Source organism: Labrus bergylta, chromosome 2, assembly GCF_963930695.1.
Source record: "Labrus bergylta chromosome 2, fLabBer1.1, whole genome shotgun sequence".
Classification (NCBI taxonomy): Eukaryota; Metazoa; Chordata; class Actinopteri; order Labriformes; family Labridae; genus Labrus; species Labrus bergylta.
The window spans coordinates 20,410,363-20,432,142 of NC_089196.1; the positions used below are offsets into that span (position 1 = coordinate 20,410,363).

A 21,780-nucleotide genomic window follows, 5' to 3' on the forward strand; every position below is an offset into this window, starting at 1 on the left:
GTCAACGATCGTTGGTCGCTTGAATGGCGCATTATTCATGTGGACGCTGCGCTTATTTAAGGAGACGCGATGAGGTGAGAGCGGAATTCTACATAAAACGTAGCGGAACCCCGGCGTCTTCATCGCTGTGTGTGTGCGTGCGTGTGTGTGCGTGTGTGTGTGTCTCTTGCAAATTATAAACACTCGATATTAAGTGTTCAAGTAACATTTTAAAACGCATTTCCCTGAAAGCACGTGCACCGGTAAGCTCATTAGAAAGCAGCCAGGTGCGTTACTACCACCGTCGCGTGCACGTCCATGAGCACCTTGGCGTTAATTCATTCATAATCCTGGCTGTCCGATATGTTGTACAGCTAACATTTATTATCTCGAATAGTATACCACCGGTTAAAATGTGTAAACATGGAAAATCAAGATATTCAAGTGCATAAAAAATATTGCATAAAAGTGCCGAATACATTGCTTTAATCCTATATTATATAGTTCTATTTAATACTGATTATATTATTGTTGTAGACCGTGATATCAGCCATACAAGCAGAGTTCCCCCCCTGCCCTTTTTTTTTCTTCTTTTGCACACACCCACCGCCCATGCAGCCGCCCAAAACGCTGCTTTTCGCCTGACCGAGTTCATTAATACGTAGAGGAAGAGGAGGAGGAGGTGGACTCGGCTCTTCTTTATGCGTCCCGATGTGCTGAGAGCTGCTGTTTCATTTCACGTACGCCTGCGAGCAGCCCAGTCACTGCTCCATCGGTTTAGGTTTGACCTTTGGATCTTTGATGAAAACTGACATTTTTTTTTTTTTTGATACTCGATTTGTGTTGTTAGTTTCCCCAAAGCCTCACCGGGGGAGAGAGAGCACTCCAGGGCGGTGAAGAGAGAAGTTTAAACCCCCCCCCCGTGCCAGCCACTTGCGCAAGGAGAGACGTCGGATATCACGCCTCCACACCGTTATATCTCTTTGAGTTTGTTTTCTTGTATGTTGTGTGGGGGTTATCGTTAACTTCAGTGAAGTTTTAAAATCTGCCAAGAGAAAAGGACACACACATCCTGCCCGGCATCATGACTCGGAGATCCTGTGCCATTTACGCCACCGGGATCGTGTGCGCTCACCTCCTGATCGTGGGGATCGCCCTGGTCGTGGCTCAAGTCTTCCAAACAATGATTCACAGCCGGCTAAAAAAGGTGAGTTATACCCTTTTTGAAATTGTTTTCACTCCCCCCACCACCCCCCGTCTGTCACACCGGAGGGGCTTTAAATGTTAAATATCTGCAGTGGTCAGTCGCCGCTTTATAGCATCTTTCTGATTCGTGGTCACAAGATGTTCCCGTGTGTAAATTGTCTTAGTGTTACAGTATACGCTATTATGTTTTTACGGTATTTTTTTTTTGTTACATCTTCAGCTTCAACGTGATATTACTAAAAGCCTTTCCCCTTCATGGATCCGCATGATCCGAGGTTGTGCGGCGTGTAAGTCCCTTTACATTCTTGTGCTGCTTCAGGGGTCTTGTTTGAGCTTGAATTAAAGACAAGCGTGTGTATTTGAAACATTTCACAAATGCATAATACGCCTTGCTTTGAGCTAGATGGAAATCCCCTTTCAGTCCTGCACAAAAGAAAATAATGATTGTTTGACTTTCAGAGGTGAGATTATCATGACCTTACCCCACATAGTGGCATTTTGTATCTCTATGACATCCTGTTCACATATGTATGTATGTATGTATATATACCTCTGCTTGTCTGCAGCCTGAATTGGGAATAATATGAGCCATTTCCCAATGATTCTGTCATTGAATTAAAGGGACTCTGGTAAAATGGGAAAATGACATGATATGTTCCCTCTCCTGTGCTGATGATACTAAAGCTTTTTGATAATCTGTGCAGCTCTGTGCGCATGACCCGGTGACACATTTCTGTGTCAGGCTCAATATACTGACTTCTTGATGTGTTTGGTATTCTGAGGAGTGTTATCGGTAGTAATAGTAGAAATCTCAGCCAGCAGGGACATGGTGGGTAAAGGGGGGAGGTGTCCAGCCAAGTCTTTAGTTATGGGGGAAGGGAGCCTAGATGAGTGGACAGTCTCTGACTTAGTGAAACATCTATTTAAATCGCTTGAATGATAAGAGGGTGTATTGAAATAGCTTCAAAATATGAAAAAGAAATAAAAAGCACCCGTATGCAGGCTGCATCAAAAGTAACCTCCTCCCAAAACTCTATTTTGAGTCACCATTCGTTCACAAATCAATCCAAGCTTGATCAACTCTTACCCCGAGGAATCTCCGTTCAATTAAGTTATTTTATTAAGCTAGTTATTCTTGTGTAAAAATCATGTCATGAAAAATGCACAAAGGCAAATGACATAATATTTATATCTTGCCTGATGTGGATTAAAATGTATTCTGTAATAATCACCACTTCAACTAGTGGACATGCAGTGACGCGGCTACATTTCTAGTGACTCTTGGCCCATGAGTGCTGAGTCAAATTAAATATTTGTTACTGTATTTTTTAGTTATGTAGTGTAATGGGGTGGTGGCCGGGGGAGTGGGGGTGTGGGCAGCTGACACCCTATCCCCACCCTGCACTCCTACTGCTGACCTCTACCCTGTAAAATACCTTACATTCCTCTACCAGACATAACCCCCTGTGTTGACTGCTCTTTGAAACTCATTATCTGTACTTTTAAATCTGTCTGCTTTTTCACAAAGTCGCTCCTCGCGCACACACACACACACACACACTTCTTAAGGAGGTGGAAAAAAAAGTCAAGAGCAGCTAAACATGCTGGTTGTCCAAGTCTGGGACTGGCAAACAGCTCCCTGGCTGACACGGTTTCCCCCTCCTGGAGTTAATTTTAGGTCTGGGTCTCATTTATGTCTCATTCTGAATCACGGCAGCATCCCAGGGGATCCAAATTAAAAAGAGTTAGCCAAAGTTCACCAACAGGGGACATGGTTCTGATGTGGCTGGCGATTACATGAAATGACAGCATAGCTAATCCTCTTCCGCCACGGTCCTCCCGTTGAATCAGGCGGACGCGGACATGCAGAGCCCACTCCAAAAACAAAAAAAAACGACCTGTGTGAATGCATCTCTCTCTCTGTCTTTCTCCTTGATGATGATTAAGCCTGGTTGTTCTGGGACAAGTCAAAGCTGCCTCCAGGATACAGACTCTAAAAGTCTCGTGAGCTGGGTGTGGAGGTAGGCAGAGTTAGAGCCACGCGAGGAATTTGACAGAGTTCTAGGGCTCCGGGGCATAATTTTTAGCCTGGGAGCAAAGTCGCAGAGCTTTGTTGTTGTTACAGCCTCGGCCTATCCCGAGTTGCTCAGACAAGAAAACCTGACTAAAGACAAACACCCACACTTATGCCACTCCTTTCAGCACTTTTCAAGGCAGTATAACTGATTGAGCTGAAAGCGTTTAAGAACAAGGCCATACTGATGCATCAGAGTATGTGTTATCTTTAAATGTCGTATAAACACAACCATTAAGTGCAGAATCTGCAACCCAGGAGGCATTTATTTAACCAAAACAATGACGTTCTTGTTTTTTGGTGACGCATATTTCAATTTTTCCTGTTTTCTACAAATGCAGATCAAAACAGGATCTTGTCTCAACACACCGAAGCTGTGCCTGAAGTTGTTTGGCTAAGGCACAGTGCACATTGGACCAGTTGTTTGGATTCCTGATCTTTTGAAACCCTCCAGCTTTTTTACTGAGAAAAATGAAACGCGCTGTATTTTTGATTAGGCTGACTAACAGCTCCACCTTGTCCCACACTTGTCTTTTTGTTTGTGACTGATCAAGGTTTTGTGGGAGATACATGGTGTTCATATAAACTCCATGAAGGCCTTTCCGCAGACCTTTGGTCAAGGTTGGCAAACACAGATTTCGTTGCTCTGAGTGCAGCCTGTTTGAAAAGTGACAGTTAGTGTTTTGTTTATTGAAGGGGAACAACTTTGGTCACTTCTGGTTTGAAAGAAAAGTCTTACATACTGACTTTTCATAATTGGCACACGCTTCTGTTGCATTACCTGATTTATCTTCAAATCCTAATTAAGAGACAGAATCTACAAGACTCAGGAGAATCCCTCTTCTTAAATACTTCAAGGTCCTTTAAGGTTTTCCTCTGCTATTCTTCATTGATAATAGATGTACACAGCTCTGACGTCAACACTGCTGATTATTCAATCCTTTAAAATAGTATCATGAAAAATAACGTGATGGAAACCTCGTGTCAAAAAGAATTTAGACACTAGAGCTGGAAATATTGGGTAACAGATATTATGGGGCAGAAAAAAAAGGGAAAAAAAGCAGCCTCATACAGGTCTTTTGTCAAGTCTATGCAAAATATGTTCACCATCCATGTAGAAAGACCATATTCAATACAGGGCAAAAATAAAAAAACAACAGTATTTCTAACAATATCTCTACTAAGGTATTTTCCCTCCCAAAATTGGTATTTTTTACAATTTTGCTAAAATCCCATATTGGTAGGGTTCTACCAAACAGGGTAGCTATTTACTTTCTTAAAGAGCTGCTACTATTCTGATATTACTGTTTTTTACATTGGTAGGTTTGCTGCTTTCTCATTTTATTTATATTTTCAAAACTTTGGTTTTGACTTGTTAGTTGAACAAGACAAAACCGTGAGACAACATGTACGCATTTATTAAGTATTTTTTCCACATCAGACAGACTAAATTATTAAGATATAAAATGAGAAACATACAATAAATAGATGGGGGGGGGAAAGTCCTTGAAAATTGCAGCCACAAACGCCTCATTATTTCTTAGTCATATGTGGAACGGTATGACTCATAAACAGGCAAATTAGCTTTTTGAGATTTCTTGTTTCAAAGGTTATTTGCTGTTTAAAGCAGAGTGTCAAGTAGTTTGAAATCTAACTATCACAGGTTTTTGTAAAGTAACAAAAGAAAAAATGGTTTAACAAAACCCTGGTTAACAATTCTATACTGAAAACAAAGTGTTTGAAGGTTGTATGCTGTTACCCAAACAGGAAGTGCCAGCCACACCCTAAGTAATATTTTCTCAACAACATGTCACTGCAGAAGACAATGTATAGCCTCTCTCAAGTGCACATCACAGTACTCTGGGGACAGAGAGGGTTTTCAGGAACTCAACATGAACAGGACGTAAACGAAGTGGGTAATTTCTCCTTCCCCGGTTTTAAAAATATGCCCTGAAGAATGGAAAGAGTTTGTTTTTTCTCCTTGGATCTCTCCTTCAGTAAACACACTGTCTGTTCCTTGTACAGCTGAAGGTTCTAATTAAAGGTTAACATTGCGCATGTTCAGATGTGTGGCATCAAGGCTTACATCACACATGGCTACTTAGCACTGACTTCAAATCTAAGGCTTCCCCCCCCCCCCCCCCATGAGCACGGTCCAACAACAACTACAGCACTCTCTGTGGCTGCGTTGTCTTGACCAGCATATTGTGAATACAACCACTCACCTTTATTTTGATTGCTAATGCTGCAGAAGTGCTGTGTCTCATTATTGCAACACATTGCTGGACTGTGTGGGCTGAGTAGTAGCTGACAGTCAGATTCTTGTCTAGGCTTGCTGAGGTCAGAGACAGAGTGCAGAAGATTTTCTGCCTGTCCTGATGGGTTTTTTTTTTTTTTTCAGCCATGAAGGACTTTTCTCTGCCTCTCTCTGAGTTTTTGGGCGCTCTTGGTCTGGCACCAGCTCCTTCTTGCAGAAATGTGCCATTTGCGCTCTCAGATGGCCCTCATTCACAACAGCAACAGAGCTTTGAAAACAAACATTTGAATAAAACATTATGCAACATAAGTGTCAAAGTACAGCCTTCCAAACTAATTAATAGCCCACCAAAAACACTGTTTTTAAGCTGTGCCCTCAATTTGAATTTTTATGTTTCTCTTTTCTACATAGGAAATGACTTTGACTGAGAAGAGCCAAGTGTTCGAGGCGTGGAAGAATCCACCTCCACCTGTTTACATGGAGTATTACTTCTTCAATGTGACCAATCCAGAGGTGTTTTTGGCAGGAGGGAAGGCATCTGTTAAACAGATCGGACCCTACACTTATAGGTAGGTGGGAAATGAATGCCCAAAAAAAATGTGTTGGAGGAGATCTGCAGCTGTGAATCAAAAAGGAACCTTGTTGTCATTGTAGCTGTGTTGGAAAAAGTCCTGTTTAAAGCACACCATCTTCATTATGTTTCTCACAGTAGTATGAAATCAAAACAAAAAGACATCTGGACTAAATGGCTGATCTCTGTTTTTCCACACCAGGGAATACAGGCCGCGGGAAAACATAACCTTCCTGGAGAACGGCACCAAGATTTACGCCCTGAACCCCAAAAGTTTTGTGTTTGTGCCCGAGAAATCAGCTGGCGACCCTGAGGTTGACATCATCAGGACCGTCAACATCCCATTTGTGGTAAGACATGGCGTCTGTAGGATAATGTTTGTTATTATGACCTGCAGCAGCCAGTTAATCTTGTCGCTTAGGTTAAGTCATATGATTGGCATGTGTGTTTTTAATTTTCTCTCCCACACGTTATGATTCCCCTAACTCTGTCCAGGCAATTGTCTTCTTTGTATGTTCAAGATAACAACATGTCACAACAAAAGTAACTACAGGGATTTCAGGCCAAGGCAAACAAGCCCAGTGAACTTAAATGACACAATAAGGACATTTTCAAACGGGAATTGATTTGTGTGCCAGTCCGCCTTTCCCTAACCTTTTTTATTCTCTGGTTGTGTTCCTTTCTCAGGCGGTGATGAACGAGCTGAACTCCTACTCCTTCTTCCTGCGAACTCTTGTTTCAATGTACATGAACAGTCTGGGCATCGAGATATTCATGACCCGCACTGTCCACGAGGTCCTGTGGGGCTTCAAAGACCCTCTCCTCTCAAAGGTCCACTCCTTGAAGCCAGAAGTGGACGAATATTTTGGGCTGATGTGGAAGGTGAGCTTTAGGTTGAGAAACTCCCAACTTGGTTGGGTATTCTTGAACTCTGTTTTGAAATGCGAGCTTGATGTTATTGAAGTGCAAAAACCTTTAGAAAGCTCTTGCATGTCAGTTGTCAGGGGTTACTAAAAAACAAGATAGTTGCGAGTCTGCTATAACGTCATGTAAGAGAAGTGAGAATAACCACATGCTGACAGACGATGCTTGTACTTCCTGTCAGTAGAGCTACGTCTGCAACTTAGCACAGCTTTACGTTGACGACACACAGCTTGTAATCCTAAGCGCAGCATTTCGTGTTTCTATAACTTTTAGTCAATAAGTTCATAATTAATATTAGCACTATTATCGCTGTTGTAACATGTTCGCCAATGGAGGCTCGATAAAGTTGATCTTATCATCTCTTAAGTGGAAAAGTAGCTATTAGATTTTTGCTTCAATCTGAAAACATTTCCAATCACTCACAGCTTTCAGTCTCCAAAGTGTGACAGTTAGATGCGTTTTAGTTATACATGATATTAAACTGAACGGACTTTAAGTCATAGAAACCACAGTTAGAATACATGTGATGGCAAAAAGGTTTATTTTACAAACATTCAATATACAAATTCATAGATCAAGTATTCTCAACCCAAACAGGCAGATTATTTGATACAAAAATGAAAACATTCTTGCATCCTTAAAAGTAAAAAAAAACAACCTTTAGAATATAAATTAAGTTTTATCTGAGGTCAGAACATTAATGTAAAAAAAAAAAAAATGTCAATCCTAAAATTATGTTTTTGTGGTCTTCAATCAAATTCTGTGAAGAGACATAAAAAAAAAACACTATAAGCGTGCTTATGACAAGCATTTCTTTCACATGATTTTTAAACATACTGTCTCTGACTCTCTACTGTACCCTGTACGGTCGTCCATCACAGCAGCTCTCTCTGAACCTCGTGTCTCTTGTTTGTTTTTTTTGTGCCATAGAAAAATGGCACCCATGAAGGAGAGTTTGTGTTCCACACTGGTGAGGAGAACTACTTGGATTATGGAAAGATCGACACATGGAACGGCCTGAGGTAAAGACTGGGGCAGATATCGGACAGCTTGAAGTGTCTGTTGAAAGACATGTGTTTCATTCCTTTCCCCACTTCCCTTAGAGAAAGAAAAACACTTGCCAGCGTCCACTATCTCCCTGTCACGATGTCCACATTTACTGTGTTCATCATTTGTATTGGTGATCCCAGAGGGGCAAGGCTCTGCCCCCCTGGTTTATCTGGAGGTCAAATCAAGATGTGTAGTTTTCAGATCCCCTTCTTACTTCAAATGTCATTCCCACCCGGAAAAGCCTACAAGACTCTTTGCTCTACAGACTAAAAAGTTCTTTGTTGTTATTGTGAAATATTGGATGAATGATCAGCCATTCCAGCATTTAACATTTCAATAAAGAGAAACTTAATGTGCTACTGTTGAATAAAAAGATTATATTAGTCACCTTTTCAGGAAAAAGCCAAACATTACCTGAAGTTCAGCTTCTCAAATCTTATTATCTGAAGTTTCACGTGGCCCCCCACTTCAGTTAAATAAGTCACTTTAGGCGTCGAGACTGATTCACAGACCAAACATTTATGTAACCATGGAATTGTGACGAAATGTCCCAACTAAAAACTTTTTTTTTAAATTTGAATCAAATGAATCAGTCTGTTTAGATGTGGAACAAAGGTAGTGTGGTAAAAGGCACACTATTTTCTTTGTATTATAGTGGAGCAGAATAATGAAAATCAAAACTCTAATAACATCTTTTTGTCACTTTCTTGATCAAAAGGGAGATGTCATGGTGGTCCTCCAACCAGAGCAACATGATCAATGGTACAGACGGAGCAGTTTTCCACCCTCTTATAAACAGGAACGAGCTGCTCTACATCTTCGCTGCTGATCTCTGCAGGTATGCATGTGTTGCCTGTGTAGTTTACCATTTGTTTACAGTCAAAGCATCCTGGCAGGGGTGGGGACCAGAACTTACAGCGAGGTTTAAACTCACTTTAAAGGAAACTGCCAGCTGAGTCAGACACAACATGCTTACTAATCCCCTGATAAGGAGTTGAGTTTCTGGTAATTACAACTTCTGATAAGGCCATGGTGAAGACAAACACTCGTGGGAGAGGAAAGAGCGTGACATGCACACACTGGGAAGGTTTATGGAGTTACTATAAAGGAAGTCATACCAAATAATAATTTGTCATAGGCCTAACTGGATTAATGATTAAAGAAGACATATACTCTTCATCATACGATCTGTATTTAGACTTTTTTACATGTTTTTTTATTTTTTACGATTTGATTCCCTGAAGTAGACACTAAGCTTGTATCTCCATAGGTCGATCCATCTGGCCTATGTGAAAGATGTGGAGGTCAAAGGTATCCAGGCGTACCGCTTTGCCCCTCCTAGTGACGTCCTTATGAGCCCCAAAGAGAACCCCACCAACGAGGGCTTCTGCGTGCCTGCTGGAGACTGTCTCGGCACCGGGGTGCTCAAAGTCAGCGTTTGTCGAGAAGGTAAGGGAGCACTGACCCAATTACCCAACACAATCCACCTCGCCAAACTGGCCCCATGACACAATCCCCCCCCCCCTAAAAAAATGTCCTTTCAGTCAGACACCGCATCCTCTGTCTGGGATCTGACATTCCCTCTGTTTGAGCATGCCAGATTTTTACTCGATGTGCGGTTCAATGATTAACTGTGCTGACTGTGTGTGGAAGCTATTGGAGTGTTTTATGGTGGTCATTGAGTGGAGTGTGATTGCTCTGATAAGGCTATCTACACTGGCTTTTACACAGGAAGACAGTGTGGAATCACTGATAGATATGCTACTGTAACCACTGAACTCTGCTGTTTGTTTAATAGCCATACCGTTTATTTATATCCTTTTTTGCAGCATTAATGGAAGCAAACACTTAATAAAACTGTCAAAACAGTTTTTTCATTATTTTATGAAGGGTTTTGCTGTTCTTGCAATGCTAAAGCCCGATTGGCTGTTGACATCAGGCTCTCTGACTCAAACGAGACAAACGCGCCTGATTGGCTCAATTTATGTGATGCTTCATTGAGAGCCTATCAAAACTAAGCCCTGTTGTCATGTGTGAAGTGGTGTCATTCTCTAAGCCCCCTGACTCAGAATGAGCTCTCTAAATCAAATGTGTTCAAGGCTGCAGAGACTTGTGTATTTCTCAGTTTTTAGTATTTTTAAGACCTTTCTATTTAGTAATATTACTTACAGAAAGTAAAATTGAACTGTTAGTCAACAAATAAAATCTTAAAAATCCACATTGTCAAAGAAATTGTGTTAGAATTTTCTGGTGGTATGGTTTGTTAGGGGATTTCTTCATTCTGGTGATGCAAATTTTCTTTTTTATAAGATATGAAGTAGAGCTGTTTAAAACCCCTGACTTGTTCTGCTTTCTGCAGATGTGTCAGGTGTCACACATGTTTTTGCTTAGGTCCTTCTTAATTATTATTATTATTATTATTATTATTAATAATAATAATAATAATAATAATAATAATAATAATAAGAAGAATCCCTCTAGCAAACATGTTTCTCATTAAAAACCTTATTTAACATTTGTGGAGGAAATTTCAAATGGAAAATACAAGTAATCAATATATACTGTGAAAGGGGCTCTTAGTGCTTCGAGCATGTGACCCATACACAGAGGCTGTAATCCTCATCACAGCGGCTGTGGGTTCGAATCCAGCCTCTACCCTTTGCTGCATGTCATCCCCCACTCTCTCCTCCCAACATATCCTGTTTCTATCTCCAGCTGTCCTACCCAACAAAGGCAAACATGACCCCAAAAAACTTATGATATGAAAAAAATATGGTTTAAATACTAGGTTAAAAGCTATGTGTGCCATTTTCGCTGTGTCAGCTAATCTTTGTTTAGAATAAGTACAACCTGAATACATTCTTTAGCTATCTATGTGGGCTAAAGATTTACTGTATATGTACTTTTATTTCTGCAGAGTACCAGAGTTCTTCTTATCTCACGTTTCTTCTTTTATGCTTTTCCAATCGTTGTTCAGAAGGAGTCAACTTAAGATGTGAACAATGACTGACTGATTATTTTTTCCCCTTTCCCATTAAGGTGCTCCCATCGTGGTGTCTTTCCCCCACTTTTATCAAGCGGACCCAAAGTACATTAATGCTGTGGAGGGACTCAGCCCCAACAAGGAGGAGCACGAGACGTACCTGGATCTGCAACCGGTATGTCTAATCAATTTATGATCCATGTAGAACCATGTGAAGTGATTTGAAGCTGAACTTTGATCTGTGGGTTTATGACTATTATTCTGTAGCTGTTTTGATTCATAACATACGCCCAGCTTGTTTTTGTTTTTTTACAGTACAGTTATAACACAATGTATTCTAAGACTTTGAGGGAGTTTTTTTTTTTTTTTTTTAAAGCCTAATCAATCTTAATTGCATTTTAATTAAATCATCCAGCCTCATGCTACCATAAGTTTATTTTACAACATGTGATTATCAAAGGGAAGAGTTTCTAAGTTAAATTTAAATTAATCAAAATCTTTCTGGGATTTCGTTTTCAGACGACAGGAGTTCCAATTCGTGCCTGCAAGAGAGCTCAGCTCAATATCATCCTGAAGCGAGTCCAAGGCTTCCCGTAAGTCCAACTTTGCTGAACCCTGACCCAATTCTTTGTTATCACACTGTCCCAATTTCAACCACATGTTGAGTCAGATGTCCTCCCTGACCCCCCCCACACTCATCTTTTCCGTTTCTCTCTGTATTTCAGCAAAACCAAGTTCATCAATGAGACCATTTTCCCTATCATGTTTGTCAACGAGGTAAGGATCTCATCCAATGCAACCTGAGACAAACTGGTTCTCATGACCGTAAATGAAGCACAGGTCAATAATCGCTTCTCTTTGGCCTCCACAGACGGCGACCATTGACGATGAATCGGCATCCCAGATGAGGACGCTGCTCCTCATCGTCACTCTTGTGTCAAATTTCCCCTTGCTCATTGTGGGCATGGGCATCATCCTGCTGCTGGTGCTCGTCATCTTGTTCTGCCGAAACCGCCAGAAGAAGGTAGGAGCTGACCCCTGTGCTGTGGACTAAACTGTAGTATTAATCTACACAGTAAACCCAGTTTGAAGTGTGTGCCACCCACTGACTTTAGCTTCACAGAGTAAACCAGAGCTAGACTCCTAATCCATAGATGGTAGTAGTGTTACGGTAAATGCTGCAGGGTCTGTGCATGGTTAACATTTTCCTGAGCTGCTGCAGGTCAACTAACACCAAAAAAACCACATATCAGTAACTAACACTGCATGTTTCCTGCACAGCCAGCATGAGCGGTTTCCATAAATCGGGATGAATTGTTGTCTGTGTGTTTTTTCCTTTTGTAATTGTTTTCTAACAGCCGATCCAGCTTTGATGAGTCGCTAAATCTTCATATTGAGGAAGAGAGCATTTTTTTAGTTCCTTTTTCTGTTCATAGTAACTCCGAGCTGAGTAGCAAAGTGCATTGAACTAGAATAGTCCTGAGATTGATGGACAGCACGTTAGCCTCTTATCTCTAGTGGGTTGTTGAACTCAGATCCTGCACTACTAGAGAACCTCCAGTTATTTTACTTTAGGTTATCCACTGTATGAAGACACATGCAACATGTGAAAGGAGTATTTCAATATTTTGGGAAATACCTGCCTTTTTATACTGAGAAGTGTGATACACCTAGTATTCATCTTATTCTAAATATAAAGCTAAAGAAGACAGTTAGCGTAAAGAGTAGATGAAATACATGCAAGGCTCTGTCTGAAGTAAAAAAAAATCCTTTTGGCCTTTGGTTCAAATTAAACAACAATCTAATTAAACATTAGATAACCTGATCATCACAAAGCTTTACAAGTGCAATCATTTGCATTTTGTTACCTTTGAACATACAATAGCTAATCTGACTGTTTCCAGTCTTTATGCTAAACTAACCCGCCTCTAGTTGTGATTTCACATTTCTTGTGAGGCTGGTATGGATCTTCCAAAAAAGATCGATCTGGATTCTTGATAACTCTCCCATGAGTTTTGAGCACAAGCCTTTTTTCATTTCTCAATTTCTTTTAGAGATGATTTTTCATCAAACTCTGTGAGAAAGAAATAAAGCGCATTTCCCAGAATGTGAAACTCCACTTGAATAGACACAGTTAAAGTTAAGAGATTTTGCTCAGCGTTCAGAAAATGTTGAAAACATGCTTAATTGCAATGTAATAAGTTGTTGTATTAACCATGTTCTAATTTTAATTTTCTGTAACCCCCCCCTTTTTTCCTTTTCTGTTTTAGAGCGAAGTAAAACGTATTGATTTTACTGAAGCTTTTCATTCTTTTACTGTAAGTCTTAATTTTTGCCTTGTTTGCTATTCTCCTTTTTTAATTTGTTATCCATCATCTCTGGTTATTATCATTTTTAATTATCTTTGGGGGACATGATATTCCCCTTTAAGTTCTTGCTTCACAGTGTTTATATTTTAAGCTACATTTTCTGTGGTGGTTGTTCTCGTTGTTAATTGATGCATTTGTAGATTGCTGTGGTGTACTGTGTACATTTCAAACATTCACTCCATTTGAATGTCATATTCAATATAAAAGTATATTTGGACATCATGCCACTTCATTAGGTTGTACTAATGTCTTCCTATCCTTCTTGAATTTCCTGGTCCAGACGGTGAAAGATGACACAGCGTACACTCAGGTCAGCGACAAACCCGACGAGCCGTCAGAAACTCCTGCCAGCCAGCCGATGAGGAACGGCTCGTACATTGCCATGTCTCCAGTGGAGGCCCAGAAGTGTTGATCGAGGATCCTCCTCCCATTGTGTGGAGCTCAGGAAAGGGGGCTGGGGGAGCAGCACATGGGTGTTACATTACCAGGGGTGGGGGGGTTTGGATACACAGAGGTGTCATTTTGGCGGGTGGGGGAGGATAGGTAAAGGGGTGGGACACAAGCCCCCAGTAAATGTTTAGTAAACAAAGACAATGCTCCCCTCATCTTAAGACTTTCTGCCCTCATCCTACTCTACCTGCTGAGCATGGCCCTCACTGCCTGCCGTACTGCAACACAACCCGCACTCACTCTCCACATACTTTCCGTCCTGGTCGGCCCGAAAGATGAAGGGACTCTTGGTGGGCTAGGCTGGGACAAGCCTTTTCCCCCCTTTATTCTTCCCAGGGAACTCGGTAGCAGCATCGATGTTTCTGTGTTTCGCTGATACATGAACTCAAAAGTGTTCATAGTTTTCACCTGAACATCGGTTGATGGTGCAACCATTGTATTCTCGCTCTGCATAGGTTCTTGTGTGAGGAGAAAACAAGCCAACAGAATTACAATTCCCCCCCCCAAACATAAAGATGAATCCTTTACCAGGAGAAAACACTGAGTTCCCTGTCTCAAAGGATAACATTTTTTTTCAGTAAGCATATCCTTTTGTGAAGAAAAAAAAAAAGACTGAGCCAAACCATTTGATGAAGTTTTGCCTTTTTGTTCCTAAGAAGAAGAATTAGTGAAACCACCCAGACGCAAACACACACCGACCGCACTTCGAGTATCAGTTAGTAAATGTGTGTGTGCACCTTCGATAAAACTTCACTGTCTCTGTATCTTGATGCAGGCACAGTGTACTGCGATGTACTTGTGCTATTGATTTTTCCTTGTTTTGTTCAGCTTCACATGTTTTTCCTAGAACACTAGTTAAAAACGGAAACTATCAGAGAGCACAGCGACATTTCCAAGTCATCACTTGTGAAAGTTGATGTCTGAATTAGCTGTGAAAGGTTGACATTTCACCTTTTTCTAGGCTTTATCACACGTTTAAAGCAAAAATGGAAAAATAAAAACGCACCCACAAGAACTTACAAGGGAGACTTGAACCTGCTTTCTGCCTTAAAACGGTTCAACGTGTTCTTATTGTTCATAGATAGTTCAAATAAGCTGGAAAAACTCTTCTGTCATTATTGTACATATGTAAAGGGGAAATGTTGAGATACCTCTGACCAAAATCCAGCAAGCAGTCCTTCTAGGTGTGCTGAAAGACACTACAGCTGCTCTGGTGTCGACCGCTCCTGCACGTCTACACTGTTGCCGATTAGCGAAAGCACAATTTGGATTGTTAAAACCAGTCCTCACACAAGGCGACCATTTTCTTTGTCCTACTGTTATACCTATTTACAGGTGATCTGTCAAAGACACTGTCAAGTTCTGTGACTATATAAAGAAAAAGTGGAATAATTTGGGTTTTTGAGGGAGCCTTGTGTGCACCACTCGCTGCTGTGCAGTCATTCAGTTTGCCAAGGAGCTGTAGACATTCAGGCAAAACAGAAAAAATTCAGCACACAGCACTTGAATCACTGTTTGTCTTATGTTTTATGATGTATTTTCTTTTCTCAGTCTGCCACACTTGCTAAAGAGAAAACAAAACAAAACACAGTAGTTACAATGGGAAGTGAATTTAAGGCCATAATACTGTCAACATGGAGAATTCCCTGCACTTTGCCTGGAAAATTGTGCCCTTTTTTTTTGTCTTGTGTATGTTTCTGTCCTTTATTGTTTTAATGCAGGTGGTCCATATGTTCAGTACATTTCAATGGTTTGTCCTCACTAGTATTGGTTATGATGGATGCTGTTGTGAAAGAGACACACATCCACACCTCTGTGTTACTTGCTTTTCAGCCCACGGAGTGTCTTCTTTTTTGATATTCTTTTGTATTTGTTATTGCTGCTAAAAAAAAAAAAAAAAAAATGCCATAACCTTTGGACTTGTATTTGTATATGGTGTATGAACAACCATTTGCTCGTCTTCAGGTTGATCCACAGGGTCTCAATTCTAAGACCTTCTGTGCTTCCAGCCCATTTGACACCTGAACACAGAGATACAAAGCCCAACGCTTGCTGCCATTTATTGGAATTAGCAGTTAGTTAGTTATCAAACTTTAACCACGCTGTTAGCAGACAATTCGACCGTATCACACGTATCGTTGGGGTTTATTGTTGGAGAAGTAAACTTTTTTTTAAGTCGCTTGAGGTGCACGAAAAGGGTGAGCAGCTTCAGCACCACCTCAGCTCGGTGTCAGAAGTCAGTGATTCTGGGATTATTAACACTGTGGTGGCGTTTTCCTTTAAATCAATTCACTAAAGGCCTTTTTATTCCACCATTTGCACAGGCAGCCACCGCCTTGTGCAAACTCGTAGTCCATCATTAGCCACCTTTTTAAACTTGAACCTGAGAGACCTTAATCCCTGAGTCCTGTGTGTGTGTGTATAGTGTCTGTTCAAACACACACCTGAGCCATCACTGTCTGACTTCTACTATTCTGACCTTTGAGTCCCGATATATCAAGCCCATTGGCTCGTCCCTGCTTGACCAAAGATAACCCACATAGATCTGCCCCATCGCCGTGTTTACTCTCTCTGCGATAATGGCCATGCCACATAACCACCGCCTACTATTTCATTTTCTTCTTTAAAAAAAAACAAAAAAACGTGCCACCAATTACATCAAGTATTTGAAGCAGTTTCGTGTGAGTTTGAACTGAAATGCATGAGTGTATGTGCCTTCTTACACCAAGGCAAGGAAAAAAAAAACATTTCAAAGTTGGTAGTTTGAGGAGTATTGCTTTTTTTGTCGCTCAATGCAAGAGCGAACAAAAGTAGTCCATGTTCCTTGTGAGCAGATCTCAGTATTATGTAAGACAAAGCAATACAGAATTGTGTGAAATTGTTTTTAAGGGGCCACACAATATTTATGGTTTTTGTTCTGAATTTGTTTTTTATTAGGTTCACTTGTGTAGAAGTATTTCTTTTTTCTGTAAATGATTGATTTTTAAAAACTAATATTCAGCACATTTCATTTTTATTATTTGGAACTGGAAAAAAAAAAAAAAAAAAGTGTAAAATCTGGTCCAGTATTTCACACTGGAAGCTTTGGGAGCCCTGTAAAATGATGTTTGTAAAGAGTGTTCATGAATGGTTGAGGTTGTTTGTGTTGGACGAGTATGCGAACTTGTGAGAGTAAAACTTGTGTTTGTGGAGAAAATGCACCATTTCTATCAAAGTGGAGTGATTTATACTGGAAGGCTGATTATCTTGATGACTGAGTAAAGTATTGATGCTGTATACCTATCTAGATGAATGAAGCCCTCCTTCAGGAATGAGCACTTGTGCCATACCATACTTCTAATTGTTTATGTTTTTTTTCCCCCCTTAATTTCGATCTTTGGTGTAACAACTGCATCTCCCCGTTTCAATTTTCTGAAGTCACTAACAGACCTTTCCTCTTCAGATATACTCGTTTGTTTTGCTGCTGAAAATGACAATCCTTGTTGTCATGTAAGGTGCAAAATGAATTCAAAGTAATATCGATTTTTAGTTTTGATAATTTACACTGCACAAATGTTTCTACAGTGCTTTTGTAAACATTTCTAGTGTATTTGCAGAAAAATAAAAGTTGCTATCAAGTGCAAACGAACCCAGTTGTCTGATGTCTTTGTGTAAGTTAACGTGCCAACAAAGAGGATCTCGACCACTCGAGTGTTTTTAGATGTTTGTTATCATCCAACAAAGACCTCTTTTTGTTAAATTCAATCTTTATTGAATATTAAACTTGAAAGCCATTTATCTAAAATGTGATAAACTTCTAATTCCTCTCTCTGGAAGAAAAATCCCTGGGAGGATTTTTGTTTTGTTTTACTGGTTATGAAAGAGACTAAAATTCAAACTGGTGCCCCTTTAATGACCCACAGGAGCAAACAACACAATCTGCACTGAACTAGATTTATTTTTGATATATAGTTTTCTACTTTTTCCACAGCCGAGAGTCTGGATAGAGACATTTGACTGAAAAGAACGCATCTTTTCAGTCAAATCTGAAAAGATGATTGTACAAAAAGAAGAAAACCCTTTCCCCACAGGAGTTGTCAAATCAGATACAAACTGAAATTCCTTCACAGGAGCTTTAAATAGAAAACTTGTTTGGTAAAAATTCCAGCAAATAAGGAGAGAAAAATAATTAACTTCACAAACTCAGAGTCGCATTGCTGTGAAAACCAAAAGTTTGTCAATGAAAGTCAACAAAGAAAAATGAAGAGGAATTATCCTTCTATAGGAGAGAATAAAGAAAGAGTAAGAGGTCAGCATCTGGACACTGGCAGACATGATGGTGATGAACGCTGGTTAGAGGGCCCCCCAATTGATTCTTGCTTAGTGCCCCAAGAGCCTCTAAAATCACCACTCAGATTCAAACATGCACTAAATGAACTGTCCACAAATACAACATACTTAGAAGCTGTTCTGCTGCAATGTGCTGACACAGATGGAGTAGCAACAGTGCAGCAAAGTAAATTAATTGACATGATTTCAGAAAGAAAATACTGACTGACCATGACTAAGCAATGAGTGAGAGGCCCTTCTGCAGGGCCAGAGATGTTTGATTACGTGTATCACAAGAAAAACAAGGATTAAAGAGCAAGGACTTTGTCTCCACTCTCCTTCGAAGAGTAATGTTTTACTGAAACGCTATGAATCTTGACATTTCCTGGAACCAGCTGAATGAACTGCAACAAGCTCGGGCAGGTTTTTTTAGGGAGTACAGGCGCTTATAGACTTTTGTGATTCATCTCAAACTGTTGTGGACATAAAGCCACAAATCCTCAAAGTATTGAATGTGCACAAAGCGGCAGATTTGTTTTTTTATTTTTCTAACTTGTAGCCTTGGGGAAGATATCTTTACCTTGTATGAACTCTTCAGAGAACTTACATCATGTTGCCGCCCTTGAGATTGTTTCAAGGTCTGCAGGCGTCACCATGTGTTCACGCTTTCCATCAATCTTTCTGCAGGTTTAGTTCAACCATTTGTTTGTTTTTTTTAGTCACCTCCAGGTTCATTTGTGCTCCTTGTCTTTTCAATTTCTTTCAAGTCCTCGGAACTCTCCTTTCTTCATGTGCGTGTTTTTTTCCACCAATACAGAAACACTATACTCTAGAATGGGGAATATGGGCGAGTGGTTTGCGGCATACATAAAATGATTCTTATTGTAAAGTGGCCATTGGTGTTTTAGAATAAAGTTTCAATATAACTATGAAACTAACTTTATGGTTAATGGATGTATTTAGCTAAAATGGTAAACTAACAATATTTATTTTGGCTTAAAAACTGTGAAAAAAATATCCACATTATAGCAAAAAGCAGGAGAAAAAAACACATAACACACTCCAGGTATAGAAATCCATAATATCAAACAGAATTGTTCCCAGTGAGCTATAAGAAGACTACTTTAATGTTACTTTAAAGTACCGTCAGGCTTTCAGCCGAGGCCTCACCGAGGGCTTGGAGACGCTCCAGTCGACTGAGAATCCTCCATTCAGATGTCTTCATTAAGATAGAGCTCCAGCAGCTTTACAACTGTAAGACCACCTGCAGACTGCGAACAATAGATTACCCCCTCCCACAATGCTCTGTGAAAAAATAGGTCATGCCTTCTGCTTTGTCCTACTTGTCACCAGGGTGTCGGTTGGTTTGCTGTGGACAGAGGTGGCCGGGTTTGGAAAAGCAGGCTGTGACACTTCAGGCTGGATGTTGGTCCGGATTAAAAGCAGACTCTTGACATTGTATTAAAAAAAGGGGCATTCTTACAAAAGGTTTCATAACGTTATGTTAATTTGGGTCTACATTCAGCAGCAGTTAGCAGATAGACTGGACCATTAACTTGATATGAAGAGAGACCAAGAATTTCCAACTCCTGCCATTATAAAAAAAAGATCCAGACATACCCTGCAACAGACACATATAGTGTGCTGGTGAGCTGTAGCCTGAACAGAGAGTGAGAGACTATAGGGGGGAGGTAGTGCATTCAGCCTAACCTTGGGGGGGGGGTCCTCTTTCTCACATCTCAGAACCTTCTCTCTGTTTTTGTCTTGTCTCCTCTGTCATTTTGGCCTCAGGAAGAGTTGTGTTTTTGTTTGTTTGTTTGATTTTCTTAAATAAGGATGCGAAAGCACAAAGAAGTTCTGCGGGTGGTATTACAGGCGGCGAGAGCATCGAGGGGGTTGGCTCTGGCAAGATCCTTCTTGAGGTGTTGTGTACCTTCCTGAGGTGTCATGAGCCTAACTTGACAAATCACCAATTGACGGGAGGCCCCTTTGAAAACACCGGTTATGTGTCGGCTCCTGCTGACCATCTGGTCCGATTGTTAGGTTGTGGGGGCCATGAGGGGCCATTTGGTTGGATGAATTGGTAGTATCGACATTGCAACTACCGGGAGTTCTCATATTTTGAAACCTAGGTCTGTTGAAGTTGGCAGTTTTGTTTGGGTTGTGGTGGCCACTGAGGGCCATGCGGTAGGTAAGGTAGGTTATCAGAAGGCCAGAGATGAGGTCCCTATATGGGTATGTGAGTACACATCCTTCTTATCGTATCTTGTGCTTATCTTATATTAAACAAATTGACTGTCTGACTGGAAGGTATAGCACTTCATTGTCATTAAAGTTGCCTGTAGTGACTTTCTAGCAAACAGCGGTCACACTGGCCACTGATTTTGCCAACTATTGCTAATATTGTATTGGCTTGAAATATTCCAAGAGTTTCCTCCATATGTTTACTGCACAGTGTCTGTTCAGGTAGCCTACTCATCACTTACAAAATGTGAAATGAGAATGTTTTTTTTTTTTGATACCCTAAATGTCTTTGACTAAAACCTGGATCACTACGTTACGAGATTGTGATGGCATTGGATTTGCAAATTACTTAAGGCAGCTTTCTGTAGCTATAGTGCAAGATAATTGATTCTCATCATCACATCATGATTGTGTAAGTTAAAACCAGCTCATGTACAGTAGGCCTAGAGTGTCACTGATAAACAATAATTATAAGGAGATGCAAATTAATAAATTCAGATAAGTTGTTTTCTATGGACTTAGCTGATTAAACAATAATCCTTAACACCACAAACTGAACAAACAAAACTTGAATAATACATTTACATCATCACTACCTGCTCTTTTTGTGTTCTTGACAGGTGAAGTGTCAAATATCATTTGTCTAAGAGTTTTCAGTTTGCTTTCTGAACAGCAAGGGTGTTCTTCAATCTCAAGTAGCCTTGCTGCATTTGGACATTTTATATTCTTATGCAGAGCATAAAAACACATTTAAAAAAGATGTCCAAATGTAGTAACTGCATTGAAATACACAAATCGATGTATAACTGCATTTTCTCTAAAATCTACTCTTTTTAAAATAAAAGCAATACAATTATTTTACGCCTGAGTTGTACTGGCACCACTGACTAATGTTTCCATCTAGTGGTGATATGTAGTAACAGAATGTAAAGCATTTCATTTTTATGACTTGTCAAGTGCAAATTGAATTAGTGTACAGTTACTCTGATGATTGAATCAGTTAATGTTGTACAACAGGACACAACCTTGTGGCACCTCAAAGCAAGTGCTGATTAATGATTACATGTGGTCCGTCAATGTTAAGGTGTTGTTAGTGTCCCTTGGGTGGGGCTTAGCAGTGATGTGATTGCTGAAGGTAGACTTTGGGAGACCCTAGCATCATAGTTTGTATGCCTTAGTAGTATGAATCCATAAGCTTTGATTGTAATTGAATATTTTTACTCTTCACTAATTGTACTTTTTCAACCATTATAGGACTCAGACACCTCTCTCTCTCTCTCACACACACACACACACACACACACACACACACACACACACACACACACACACACACACACACAAAACAATATGCAGACAAATGAA

At 40.3% G+C, this 21,780-nt stretch overlaps 1 protein-coding gene across 2 annotated transcripts; it reads left to right on the forward strand.

The window, feature by feature from the left end:
* The first annotated feature begins 629 nt into the window (after positions 1 to 629).
* Positions 630 to 17,491, forward strand: scarb2a (scavenger receptor class B, member 2a). 2 transcript variants are annotated; one of them, XM_020643975.3, is made up of 13 exons: positions 630 to 1,186; positions 5,928 to 6,085; positions 6,290 to 6,437; positions 6,775 to 6,969; positions 7,942 to 8,033; positions 8,780 to 8,899; positions 9,332 to 9,510; positions 11,101 to 11,219; positions 11,564 to 11,637; positions 11,770 to 11,821; positions 11,916 to 12,068; positions 13,315 to 13,362; positions 13,694 to 17,491. In XM_020643975.3, exons 1-13 carry the CDS (start codon positions 1,064 to 1,066, stop codon positions 13,823 to 13,825), a joined length of 1,593 nt encoding a protein of 530 aa, XP_020499631.1. In that variant the 5' UTR covers positions 630 to 1,063; the 3' UTR covers positions 13,826 to 17,491. The 2 variants fall into 2 exon arrangements, with proteins under 2 accessions (XP_020499631.1, XP_029135169.1); XM_029279336.2 differs by lacking the exon at positions 13,315 to 13,362.
* The last annotated feature ends 4,289 nt before the right edge of the window (positions 17,492 to 21,780 follow it).

What these genes read in the sequence shown, in the direction of transcription:
- scarb2a (XM_020643975.3), top strand. Translation starts at nt 1,064, where the DNA reads ATGACTCGGAGATCCTGTGCCATTTACGCCACCGGGATCGTGTGCGCT. An exon ending in TTCACAGCCGGCTAAAAAAG is followed by an intron (nt 1,187 to 5,927) that starts GTGAGTTATACC and finishes TTTTCTACATAG; the next exon opens with GAAATGACTTTGACTGAGAA. An exon ending in AAGCTTTTCATTCTTTTACT is followed by an intron (nt 13,363 to 13,693) that starts GTAAGTCTTAAT and finishes TTCCTGGTCCAG; the next exon opens with ACGGTGAAAGATGACACAGC.